Source organism: Phyllopteryx taeniolatus, chromosome 1 (assembly GCF_024500385.1).
Source record: "Phyllopteryx taeniolatus isolate TA_2022b chromosome 1, UOR_Ptae_1.2, whole genome shotgun sequence".
NCBI lineage: Eukaryota > Metazoa > Chordata > Actinopteri > Syngnathiformes > Syngnathidae > Phyllopteryx > Phyllopteryx taeniolatus.
This window is the reverse complement of record NC_084502.1, coordinates 34,136,455-34,149,681: the sequence shown is the minus strand read 5'-3', so window position 1 is coordinate 34,149,681 and position 13,227 is coordinate 34,136,455. Positions and strand designations below refer to the sequence as shown.

Sequence of the window (13,227 nt, the reverse complement as noted above, 5' to 3'; positions counted from 1 at the left end):
TTTGGAGAGCGCATGGAAAGATTCAGACATGAATGTTGAATGAAAAATGCTTTACATTATTTTATATATTTTATGACATCTACGCTTGTTTTTATGGCCTGACTCACATTGCTATGGGCCTTTGAGGATGTGATATTCCCCACTGTCACAATTTATTATGTTCCTCCTGAATTTATGGCTTGGAGGTTTGAGGTAAGAGCAGGAAGAACCCCCCCATGTTTGTTCTTGAATTTCTGGATGATAAAAAAAGGATTTATCATCAGATCATGTACTCTTCATATCACTCGATCTTCAGAGTTATGCATCAGTTTTAACAATCCTTAAAAAAGCAAATTGGGCATGTTACGGTGACCCAGCTATAGTCCTGCCACTGGATTTATTGTTCTCCCCGAAAGCAAACTTACTGTGTATTAGTTAGACAACTCTTGGGCAAAGTTCGACATCCATATATCTCTCACCCTGCTCACTTTCTGGAAAGATTTTCTCACTTTTACTGGGTTTGTATTTGTTCACATTGTATCTGCTTGTTAGTTGGCAGACTACTTCCTGGTTAATGGAGGTTGACACATTCTTGGATAGTTGGTCAGGAGGGAACATCCCATTGTCTCACAAATATGGTTATTGTACCTTTTCTATGGAAATGACCATATTTCCTCAAATGGTGACTTCCACTCTCATTGACGCATGCGTTAATTGCTGGGTGTGCCGTCCACCTAAACAAATCAGCGCTTCATCACAAATAGACCTTCCCTACCCTCTTCATGAATCAAAATGACACCCACTAGGTAGTTGTAATTACCTTTGTTGATACTCAGATTGTCTTAAAATGGACATAGCCTTTATCATTATTATTATTATTATTATTATTATGCTAGTGGTTTGGCAACAGGACATGGGGCAGGCACTAACAATTGTTCCTCTCGCTATTTTAACAAACTGTTGTTCCCAGACAGCGCTGACTTTGTTGACTGGAGTCACACACAGGTCGTACACATCGCCTTGCCGAGTTTGCTGCCACGTGTTTCCAAGATATTTTGTTGTCAATTTGCTGTAGGTTGCTGTAAATCCATGAGATTAAAAACCGCCTGCAGGCTGTACTGCAGGCTGTATTGGCAGGGACACAGTTTGAGTTTAATCTCAAATTTAAGAAGTCTTTGTTAGATTTGCGCCAGTTTGCGCTTGGTGCTAGTCCCAGCTTGCTTTTTTGCCTCCCCCCTTCATCCTGTCAACCTCAACAGGACAGGACCAGACAAGACAAGTCATAAGGTTTGGCTTGCCATGGAAACAGGCCCTTCCCTCCAAACAGATGGGGTCCAAGGATCTCTGTGTTGTCACAGTCACCTTCTTTGCGTCACAATTTGGATTATGGAATGTTCACCCTTTTGTACCTTCAATTGTCCCAGATTGGTTTTAAACCCTTCTGTTCTGCCCCCTGCCACTTGTGCTGACAGGGATTGTGCTAAAGCGATGAGGTAAATGCGACCAAAAAGCTACATGTACCGGTACTGTTTATGTCAAGGGGGGTAAAGTATTACACTGTGGTGATGGGTTTGGGACAATTCCCCTATGGAACGAAAAGACTGTTCAGAGGTTACACTGGTTAACTTTTCATGTTGCGGACTTCCGTTAGTCTTTTTTCGAAGCAAAAACGTCTTGTGTTCAGTAAAGTGTTCTGTGATACTCTGGCTAAGACTCGTTTCCTACGGCACCACAAGGCGACACATACAGTATCTTCTCTTTACTGATGTCAACAGTCTCTCGACTTCTCTTCACGAATTCAACTGCAGGAGGTACTCCTTCGCGAGCAAACTTCTTCCATGCCATATTCATGGGCCATTCACACAACACTTAATTTAAAAGGGATAAATGTAGTTTTGTTTTGACTGCTCTTTTATATGACAATTATGTTTCGGAGCCTGAAAATGCAAACATTTGAAAACAACACTGTAAACATTGCAAATGGTTATCCTTGAAAACAGAAGACATTTGCATGAGTGTTTAGTGTCCAAAAGGCAACCAAAATGGCAATGGTGAACCACAGGGCTGTTGTGTTTGTATATTAAAGTGTATGTTATCGAAATTGATAGTGTTAAACAGAGTCAATATAAAACACACAAGACTGTTTTGGATAAGACATGGACAAGCAGTTGATATGTCGTCACCAACTACTGACATCTACGTTATGATGAACACAGACGTTACTGAACAACCTGGGAACTGTTTTAATAATTGGAAAAATGCCAAATATCTTCCTTAAGGAGGGTTTGCAGTTTTCCCCAAAAAACATTTTGTCAGATATGTTAAATCTGTCTGACCTGACAGTAGAATATTATAAAAATATTTTGGAAAATCACCCCACTCTGCACCATCAAATGCCTTTAATTTAATGTAATTATTATTTTACAACTGGGCACAGCAGGACAAGAATAGCCATTCAGCGAGTGTAGTGACAGGAAGCGTGACTGAATAGTCTGTCACTCATTTGCACACGCCGACCGCGCACACGGAGGCACGTTGGGATGTACCGCAGCCTCTCGCAGAGTAGACTATTGTAGTTTCTTGACTGGCTTATTTAACTCAGGTTAACAAAAAAAGTTAAAAAGCCAGAATTGGAACGCTCTCTAATTAAAATCTAGGGTTAAGCTATATATTGGTGGTGTGTGTCCTATATGCAGACAGCTGCATGGCTGAGCTTGGAAAAGTTGATCATCTCACCTATATTTTGGATTGATTATGCTGAAATGAGGCTATATTCAAATAATTGCTAGCAGTTTGAATACTGCATATTGTTCCTTTAATGTGAAACTTTGTAAATTAACATTCTGGGCATGTAAACCAGCTACTTGCTCTCTCGCTTCTTATCCGAAAATCTATACACCTACTCTTTAGAGAAAGGTGTTTGTGTGGATTTTGAATTTGTAAGTAACATGACTCTGTTGGGACACAGTGGTTTAATTTTGATGCACTTAAGTGTTATAAACGGAACACTAACACTGTCCACCATTTATTTGGTTGCAAGGTACATGTCTACACTTAATGCATGTGTCCAATGGGCAACCATTTTCTGTTTTATAGAGAAAATTATAACTGTCATTTTCCAAAACCTTTTTCAAAAACCCATTTTCAAGCAAGAAAATGCTGTTATTTGAAATTTCAGTTGGCCTTATTATCCCAAACAACTAACTACGGTAAACATTATTCTTTTGTTTATTCTAAGCATATAAAGCAAAACAAATTTAACACTGGAAAAAAAGTCTGTTTGAATTGCGACGTCAACATGCTCCAAGAAGCTCTCCGCTCGTCTCTTACATGACACTCACACACTTTGTCAGCCGCGCATTAATCGGTTTTCTACAAGTTAGTACTTTTCCAGCCATTGTTGATGATGATGATGATGATGATGATAATGGCATTGCAGCACAACTTAGTCTGCCAATATGACACATTCAGAGAAGACCAGGAAAATGTGTATGTTGCAAATTTTAAATACAACTTAGAACATGATTCCGACAGTTTGATCTTGGAATTAACTATTACTGATAGCAAAATTGGTTCGAAACCTGAATAAATTGATCATCAACCAGATCCTGGAACAACTTTTCCACTGTACATTGTATATGATGTCTTTAGAGGGAAATGCAAACACATTTGATCCCAATTCACCCCCTCAAGAGCATCCCAGTCAGGATTCAGGAAGCATTGCAACAGATGGGGAATAACAGGAAGAGGCTACATGACTGGTGCACCAATGAAAACGTTCCTTGTATGGACCCACTAGTCCGGATTCAGAGACTTAAGAGAAGACCCCAAACGAGGAGGGGTTAAGATAACAAGAAAAAAAAAGATGACAATCATGTTTTGTTCATGTAAACTGCAGCTTAATGAGATTTTAATTCTGCATGGCTTGGCTACAGAGCCAGTGCAAAGATTTTTAAAAAACTTAAAATGTATTATTATGACTGCCTGACTCCAGCACACTTACTCTCCAAAATTGAAGCCAACCAAGCAACCAGCCGACCGACCAAGAATATATGGAAACTTCCAGCATTATCTCAGGGGAAATATTAGTTTTTAATCCTCTTTGTGTGTCCGTGCTTTGTTTCTTTTGCCGACGTGCTCATCCTCGTTATCTTCACACTACTGCTTTCCTTTGTTTGCCCTTGCACTGCACACTTCCCGGGAAGACTTGGTGGAATTCAAAGCTCATGGTCGGTCAGGGGGTTAATGCCAAGGTCGGGTCACCGACACAGGCCCCCCATCCCAACTATTCATTCCTCCCCCAACAATGGCATTGCCAGTGGGGTCTAATCCTTCACAGTAATTGCATTGCTGCCCTCCCCTCTTTTAAGAGTAGCCGCCTCTAATTAAGACTGACTGTGGGGGACACAGATTCAACAGGTTGCTTTATTTTGAGCAACTGATGTGGGGGGTTAGGCATTAAGAGCCACCCGCTCCTTCACCCTACTTCAAACATGTGCCATTCCCTCCCATGTCTGCCTTGGGGGCTCCCCGTTGTTTTGTGAGCTAGCTAATTGCGAGGGATTTAAATGTAGTCATCTCGGGTTTGTCCGAAAAACAAATGAGCTGTCTTACTGCACCGCCCTTTATCTTAAGTCAGAACGTAAGTTGGGAATGACATCACTCCAAAATTCATCTTTTCCTTTAACTGCTCATGTGGAAAATTCCTTGATGTCTTGCTTTTTTTGTTTTTCCTAACCATAGCACTCATTTTGACATTAAAACAGCAAATGCCTGTTTCCTCCACGGCACTACTGTCAAAACGAGGTACTAATTCCAGTATTGCCATGTTTCAAGCATGCTCTCGCCGGGATACCAAATGCAAATTAGTCATGGCCTTAAATCGTGAGACCGCCTCATAGTGAGCATGGTCTTTTGCGTTACCAAATATGGTTCCTTGTGCAATACTAAGTGATAAAAGCAAAAATGTGATTCATCCAGGATAATAATTGTCATTGTGCAATTAATTCACTCTTCAGATTTTGCCACACAAGACCATTACAGTCATCAAGCAGCTGTTGTATAACTTTATATTTTCAGTTCAGAATTCTGATCAAATCTGATTTGAGTCCATTATGACCTTTGACACAACTATAACGTCACAGTTTTCCAGCTTGTATGACAAAGACTTTACTTGAAAACCAAATGAAATACTAAATAACACCATAAAATCCGCCAGTAGAGTTTACCTTCTAAGTTGGGGTTAAAGTGACAATGTGTTGTGGATCAGCCAGAACGTTAGGGAGCAAAAATGGGAGTTGACATGAGTCAGCGTGGATGTGTGTGAGCTTGTGTGGATGTGATTGGGAAGGGGGGCGGATCCTATGACTTTCTGCCTGTGTGTTAGTGTGTGTGTTGCTGCCAGACTGCTGTCATAAACAAAGTGAAGACATCCCCTGGCATCTTTTGTGGATCAGGACGATCATACGAGCCAGAAAGTGACTGGGACTCTCCTCACACGCATAAGAGCAAGTTTGAATCAGGTTGGAACGAGAACTTTGACCATCACTGTCCTATTGGACCTTTTTGATATTGTTAAATTCTTCCACTGAAACTCTGAAGGCTTGTCTTTCTTGGAAGGGGTCGTTTTCCATGGTAGGTAACTGTTGAAAATGCACTTCATTTTGATTGTAGTACGACTTCTCATTGAGTTTCCATTCATTCTTGGTAAAAGTAAAGGCAGGTGTGTGATATTCGAATTTACAATGGCAGCTTTTGTTTTTCCATGTTTGAGTGGAACAGCACTTTGTCTGTTTTTCTTCCAAACTGTGCATATTTCACATCTGCTTCTTATATCAACACACCAGCCTCCCTCCTGGCGCGCACCACTCTTCTCCTAAACAGTAAAAAAGTTTCAAACAAATCCTTCTCTGTGTCAAATTTGGAACCGCTCTTATCCAAATCGGCAGTCAGAGTTGGGATTTGAATATTCCTTGGCCTTGTGCACCATCCCCCCTTGTCTGTCTCTATGCCTGCCCTCAGGCTATGGGCAGAACGGCAGCTTGTACAACATAGACTGTGCGAGCCTCTGCTTCTATACTTGACTTTGTTTGAACCCCAGCTGCAGGTGAGTGGCACTTACGTATTTCACCGTCGTGGTTTGGATGGTCCAGGTTCAGTTCATTAGTTCAAAAAGGTTTTTAATGTAAAGAAGCATCCTTAAGCGTGTCCATGTTTTGCATGATGACAACAGGACAGTTCAATGTAAATATAAAAATAAAGTTGTGGAACTACCAGATAACCAATAGAAGAGCTGTAGTAGTGGAGGTAAAGGTTTTCTGAGGGGAGAACATTAGTGCGGGTTGAAACACATCTTTTGCCACAGCGCGCAATCAAGTTCACTAAAAAAGGTGTTGCAGTGCTTCTTGTATGAATGTTTTTCTTTGGCAAGTCTGACAAATGGGTAGAATTTCAACTTTTGGTGATTCTCTGTTGATGGTTGTTTGGACAACTTCATGAAGGCGATGTGCCAAATGTTGTTGACTTGCAGACGTGTTTATTATAGCCAGAGGACACTTAAAATGCAGTAGAACCTCGGTGCAAAATCTTCAAGAAACTATTGCTTTGGTTTATGCATTATTCTTCGGTTCATCTTGACATCAACGCTAAAGGGTTACCGTAATTTCTCGTGTATAATGCACATTTCCCCCCCCCCCAAAATTGTCGAAAGTCAATAGTGCGCATTATACACAGGTATAAGGGCAAATGGAAAAAACCTTCACATTTTATAAATGTATGCCGCCATCGCCTGATCATAGTATTATATACAGTATACACAATGGTGAATAACTAGTTTTGAAATCAGAACTCAAGGATAATTGTTCAACTATTGTTCCAGTTACTGTAAAAAGGGGCTTGGTAGCCAAAAAAACGCTTGCAACATTTCAAGGTTATTATTTATTACATATTACGATGTGAAATTTTTGTACAGATGTTGACCCAAATTATTTGCTTTTGGCGGCCACATTAAATGATGTGACAGGCCTGATATGGCACCCGGGTGCCAGTTTGACATGCCTGCTATTTGGTTTTATTATATCCATTTCATACGCTTGTCATCTGAGACTTGTTGCTTAAGGATTTAAAATATTCAGTTTGCTTTAGCAGTATTTGATTTCATATCTTATCAAATTAATTGGTGTCTTTTGTGTTAATGTTGTTTACTTGTTCGACTCTGTAGCATGTATTTTGAGTAACTACTGTATCAATGAATCGTGCAAGCACTGCATTGATGTTGTGCTGTACTAATCTATTATTTGTACTGTTGATTATATTTGGACCCAGGGAAGATTAGCAAACTGCTACGGCACAAGCTAATGGGGATGTCGGCAGCAGCTGCTGCTTGAGACAGTCATTGATAGTTTCACAAAAATACTTCGCCTACAACACCAAAAATAGTCAATATCCAAAGTAATTTACCATATGATCACCAGCACTTGCTGAAATTGCGATCATCCATTGATTTTGAGTTCGTACACAATAAACAATGGTAGCGTGCGCTCGACCCATCAAATTTTCCGGGTCACACTGAGAGCAAGCGCATAGTCAGATTTATTTCAAAGGTCACAGAAAACAAGAATAATAATAGTGAAGCACGTCCATAGTTTTTTATTGTGTCCGAATCCTACAACTTCCTTTTGTTTCTTGTAAAGTTTCTAGGAAAAGGTAATTATGGATGTAATAAACCATACACAAGCATTAATGCCAAATGCATTCAGACTTTATTTGATTAAAGTGCAAGTAACATCTCTTCAGGGTGGATTAACAGTAGGTTTACCTGCGACGTCTGTTTTTTTCCAAGATAAGAAATAACCACATTTTAAGAATAAACACACTGACTGTAATTGAACACAAAATATGTAACGCTCAAATATTCTAATCATATTTATTACGACCCACTCACTCGCTGTCACAATGTGTGCCAAGGTGGTTACGTAGCTCTGAGTAGCTTTTGATGTACAACTATCTGGCGTGTTCGCGTTTTGCTGAAGTATGTCCGTGATAGGATTTTGTACCTCTGCTCAACTTCAAGTGTCTTCACCAACCTTTTAGCTTACGTGCTGTCCCGGTGTACCTCAACTTAGTGGCTTCAATATCTCATATTACTTGTATTCTCCGACTTGTAGATAACCGCGGTCAGCAAACATGTTTTTTGCATGTCCTTCATGTTTCCTCCTCGATTGTTTTTGATTATTCCAAAACCAAAATGCGTCCATACTTCTGATTTAAGCTTTGCGGGACGCTCCCGTTTGTTTTCAGTTAATTTTTTTCCTCATTAATGTACACACAGCACCCCATATTGACAGAAAGAAAAACAGAATTGTTGAAATCTTTGCAGATTTATTAAAAAAGAAAAACTGAAATATCACACAGCCCTAAGTATTCAGACCCTTTGCTGTGACACTCCTATATTTAATTTGAGTGCTGTCCATTTATTCTTATCATCCTTGAGATGGTTCCACACCTTCATTGGAATTCAGCTTTGTTTGATAATACTGATTGTAGTTGATTATGAAAGCCACACACCTGTCTATATAAGACCTTACAGCTCACAGCGCATGCCAGAGCAAATGAGAATCAAGAGGTCAAAGGAACTGCCGGAAGAGCTCTGAGACAGAATTGTGGCAAGGCACAGGTCTGGGCAAGGTTACAAAAACAATTTTGCTGCACTTAAGGTTCCTAAGAGCAAAGTGGCCTCCACAATACTTAAATGGAAGACATTTGGGATGACCAGAGCCCTTCCTAGAGCTGGCCGTCCGGCCAAACTGAGCAATCGGGGGAGAAAAGCCTTGGTGAGAGAGGTAAAGAAGAACCCAAAAATCACTGTGGCTGAGCTTCCAGAGATGCAGTCGAGAGATGGGAGAAGGTTCAAGAGAGTCAACCATCACTGCAGCCCTCCAACGTTCGGTGCTTTATGGCAGACTGACCCGACGGAAGCCTCTCCTCAGTGCAAGACACATGAAAGCCCGCATGGAGTTTTCTAAAAAACACCTGAAGGACTCCAAGATGGTTAGAAATAAGATTCTCTGGTCTGATGAGACCAAGATATAACTTTTTTGCCTGAATTATAAGCGGTATGTGTGGAGAAAACCAGGTACTGCTCGTCATCTGTCCAATACAGTCCCAACAGTGAAGCATGGTGGTGGCAGCATCATGCTGTGGGGGTGTTTTTCAGCTGCAGGGACAGGACGACTGGTTGCAATCAAAGGAAAGATGAATGCAGCCAACTTCAGGGATATCCTGGACGAAAACCTTCTCCAGAGTGTTCAGGACCTCAGACTGGGCTGAAGGTTCACCTTCCAACAAGATAATGACCCTAAGCACACACACAGCTAAAATAACTAAGGAGTGGCTTCAGAACAACTCCGTGAGTCCTCTTGAATGGTCCAGCCAGAGCCCTGACTTAAACCCAATTGAGCATCTTTGGAGAGACCTGAAAATGGCTGTCCACCAACGTTCACCATCCAACCTGACAGAACTGGAGAGGATCTGCAAGGAGGAATGGCAGAGGATCCCCAAATCCAGGTGTGAAATACTCATTGTATCATTTGCAAAAAGACTCATGGCTGTATTAGCTCAAAAGGGCGCTTCTAAATACTGTGCAAAGGGTCTGAATACTCCCGACTGTGTGATATTTCCTTTTTTCTTTTTTAATAAATCAGCAAAAATGTCAACAATTCCGTTATTTCCTGTCAATACGGGGTGCTATGTGTACATTAATGAGGGAAAATGTTTTACTTAAATTATTTTAGCAAATGGCTACAATATAACAAAGAGAAAAATTTAAGGCGGTCTGAATACTTTCCATACCCACTGTAAATAAAACAGACACCGACTCAGACTTAGCAAATATTGCACGCAAACAAAAATTAAACATTTGGCACAGAGGTATAAACAGTCATTAATGCCTTGACAGGCAATACACTGCCAATCAAGTTTTCAGTTGGTTAAGAAAAAGTGCAAAGTATAGCAACATTAACAGCACAACAAGTAGTTCAAAGCAACCTGTTTTGAGTCAAGATTTGTTCTATTTTTAAAAAGTCTGCAGCATTTCTTTAAACGTTGCTTTGTTCATATGTTTAATGGCTACATCTCTTATAGTAGTGAGTACACTATACTGTATATAATATGAGCATACGTGCACCATATACGCTGTCACGTTTGTATTTGCATTGGTGGGCAAGAGTTCCATAATTGCAAGCTGACAGAAACGGGAAATGTACCACTGTGTTTTTGTTCCCAGCTGAAGAAATTAGGTGGGATGGTTGTGTTTAAAATTGATTTTTTTTTTTCATTTTGAGGCTTTAAATTTACTTGTGTTTGTTGCAACGTCATACAAATTCGACATACCAGTTCATTGGTGTTAGTGGGATGGCTGCGTTCATCTGGCTTGACTCCAAAATGTTCCCACATCGTCGCGGTGGCATTTAGGCTTTGGAACTAATTCCATTTATGCTGCTCAACTTTCTATAATTAAGCTATCGTAGGTAGCAAAATGGTCTACTAGTACTACTTACACTACTGTCTGCTGAAAATACTTGAAACCTAGAATTATGCATTCGGGACTTTTTTTTGCGTTTTCCTGTTGTGAACCCAAAACCGAGGTACATACCGAACCGTGACTTCTGTAAAGTGTTACACCCCTACTATGCATATAGCTTTTTTATTTCAAAAAGGCTGAGAAGTTGCTCAGTGATTTGCTAGCGAACAGTGTTATTTCGTCATAATAATTTTTCACTTATTTCTATAGTGTACTGTATTTATTTTAAACTAAACATAGATAAAAGCAAGATAACCATAACTTTGTTCTGTGGCTGGAACGGATTAGTTCTATTTCAATTCATTTTAATGGGAAACATTGCTTTGGTTAGCGAACATTTCGGTTAGCGAATGGAGTCTTGGAATGAATTAATTTCGTGAATCGAGGTTCTCTCGAGGTTCTTTGTGAATGTTTTGGACCACGAATGGAATCTCAGAACAAATTTCTTAAACCGAGGTTCCACTCTATATGGAACCTAGTCAGCTCTAGTCATAGTTTGAGCCACCTGGTAAGACTTCAGCTCAGTGATCTTAAGAATGCATCGTATGACCAGTGACCACACAACAGGAAATGTTACTGTTGCAACATAGGAAAGTGGTACAAACGTTTCTGTTTTGGCTACTCTGTACAATAAGGCAACAGTCAATAATAATAATAGAAGAACAAACTGCATGGTCTGTGTTGATCACTGTCTCACAACTCATAACTCATGTAATGTCCCCTTCTTTAAACGGCAAACTAGTTGCTCGTTAGACTAAATCAGCAGTGCCTCTGCTTGTTGTAGCCAAATAGACTCAGTTTTGCCTCAGTTGCTTCAAGACAATTATGTTAGGTTTCAGATGAACCATTTTGTCACTGCTTTTTGAAAGCAAAGTTTTCCATTTCCCAATCTGGGAAAATACATTTTTCTGTCATCATGCGTCACTGAGCAGATGATGATCGCATTGAGTTTAGTTCATCTCAGACATTGAGTCACATAAATATGAGCTTTACTTGAGCTTTTTTTTTTGTAAACATAGATGAATATCATTATTTCTAATAAGACAATAAAAAGGTAATTTGAGCAAATTTGTTATTTCAGAAGTACGTGTCAAACTGGTAGCCCTTTGCATTAATCAGTACCCAAGAAGTACCTCTGTTTCAAAAAGTTTGGAATCAAATTGTGTATCTTTGTAACAGTAATTGCGATCTCAACCTGGGCAATCAACATCTTACAGTATCTTTGATTAATTTCTGAAATTATGACTTTTTTTTTACCCTCTTTAAATTCACTGTACTGTAAAGAGAGTTTCCATCTACACTTGTACAAAGGTATCAGTGATAAGTGAACGAAAATGGTAATAACAACAATGGAAGTGAAAGAGGTCATCACCAAAACATGGTACTAATACAACTAAATATACTGGTTTCTTAAAACTTTACCCATCGAGTATTCAAAGGTTTTATGATTGCTGACCTTTGACACCTGGAACAGATAAGTTGCTTCTGTTATTTCTTCAGAACAAATTGAAAATAGGCCAACGTCCCGATTGTGTGTGACGTCCGCTGTGTTATTTTGTACATGTAAGCTTAACAGATGGACTAAGTCTCTCACGGTCATTTTGTTTTCACCTTGAAGGATCAAACACAAGTGCCTCTGTTTGAGTAGCTCCACATGTGTGTGGCCACAATCGAGTTGTTTAACGTAAAGCAGGTGCAGCCTGTCGGCCAGTCGCGTTGCATAAGCGCTCCTCAGGCGCATCTGCTGGGCTCTGCTCAACATATGCTCTCTTTATTTATTGATGATAAATCAGACATGGGTGTGGCCTTCCTCTGCCTCCCCCTTTGATCTCAGTTAGCCCGAGCCGGGCAAATTTTCCCCTCTAACCAGTTGGGCCGAGGTGAACTGCAAATGCTTTGTTTAGGCTGCCCCAGCAAACTCTTACGAGGGCCTGTTGGGTCTTGTGTTCTGCTCCCAAGGGGACAATGCAGACTGTCTGGGAGAGAAAAGTGGGGGAAAGTTACATTAAGCAGACACACCTCAAAGGCTTGCCATCCAGACGTTGACGGTAAGTAACTCTGTAATGTTGTGCTCTGACAGTTCGTACTGATGGATGTGGTGTCTGCGCCAGTCAAACAATGTGTGAGCCTTCCATGCATATTCTGACAAGTGGTCAGAAGACTGAGAAGCTGCACAATCGGCAGGGCTTCATCTCACGTACGATTCCGTTTTGTGCTGAAAATGAAATTGATCAGAATTGATGACAATATTGATAAACGTTTTAAGTGTCGCTGAAGTTGAATTAGGCTGGATTGACACAGCAGGTCACAATGGCCAACTGCTGGTTATCTGCCAATATTCATTTATTTTGTTTCCCTGTATTCGTTCAAGTGATCTAGATCTGATGTTTTAACAATGAAACTAATACAATCTGTTTCTAATGCCCCTACTGTATTTACATCCTAAGGTTTATGCAGCAGAAACAAATTGAGCTATGAGTACTCACCTTGACTGCGAGATGGAAGTATAGTCTGCGGTGCCCTCCCCCATGTCCCCACCATAGCCTCTCCCTCTTGGACCGGACGGACATGAACATGCACACTGTGATGCATGCTGTTACATAAGTGCAAGGTGTGCTCTGTCAGGACGGGCCGTTCTTTGAGTTTGGAGGGAAAATGGTTCCCAGTTT

The 13,227-nt window shown here is 40.4% G+C and overlaps 1 protein-coding gene across 5 annotated transcripts in view; it reads left to right on the top strand.

Annotated features, from left to right (window-relative positions):
- plekhg5b (pleckstrin homology domain containing, family G (with RhoGef domain) member 5b) overlaps positions 1–13,227 on the top strand; it is a 95,107-nt gene that overhangs the window by 44,089 nt on the left and 37,791 nt on the right. The window contains exon 1 of one of the 5 annotated variants that reach the window (XM_061790784.1): positions 5,371–5,613. The exons of 3 other annotated variants lie outside the window; for them this stretch is intronic. In XM_061790784.1, the coding sequence (XP_061646768.1) occupies positions 5,611–5,613 (3 nt within the window). In that variant the 5' untranslated portion in view covers positions 5,371–5,610. Of the gene's footprint in view, positions 1–5,370; positions 5,614–13,227 lie in introns of those variants that run through there. One more of the 5 variants, XM_061790804.1, reaches the window with a different exon arrangement.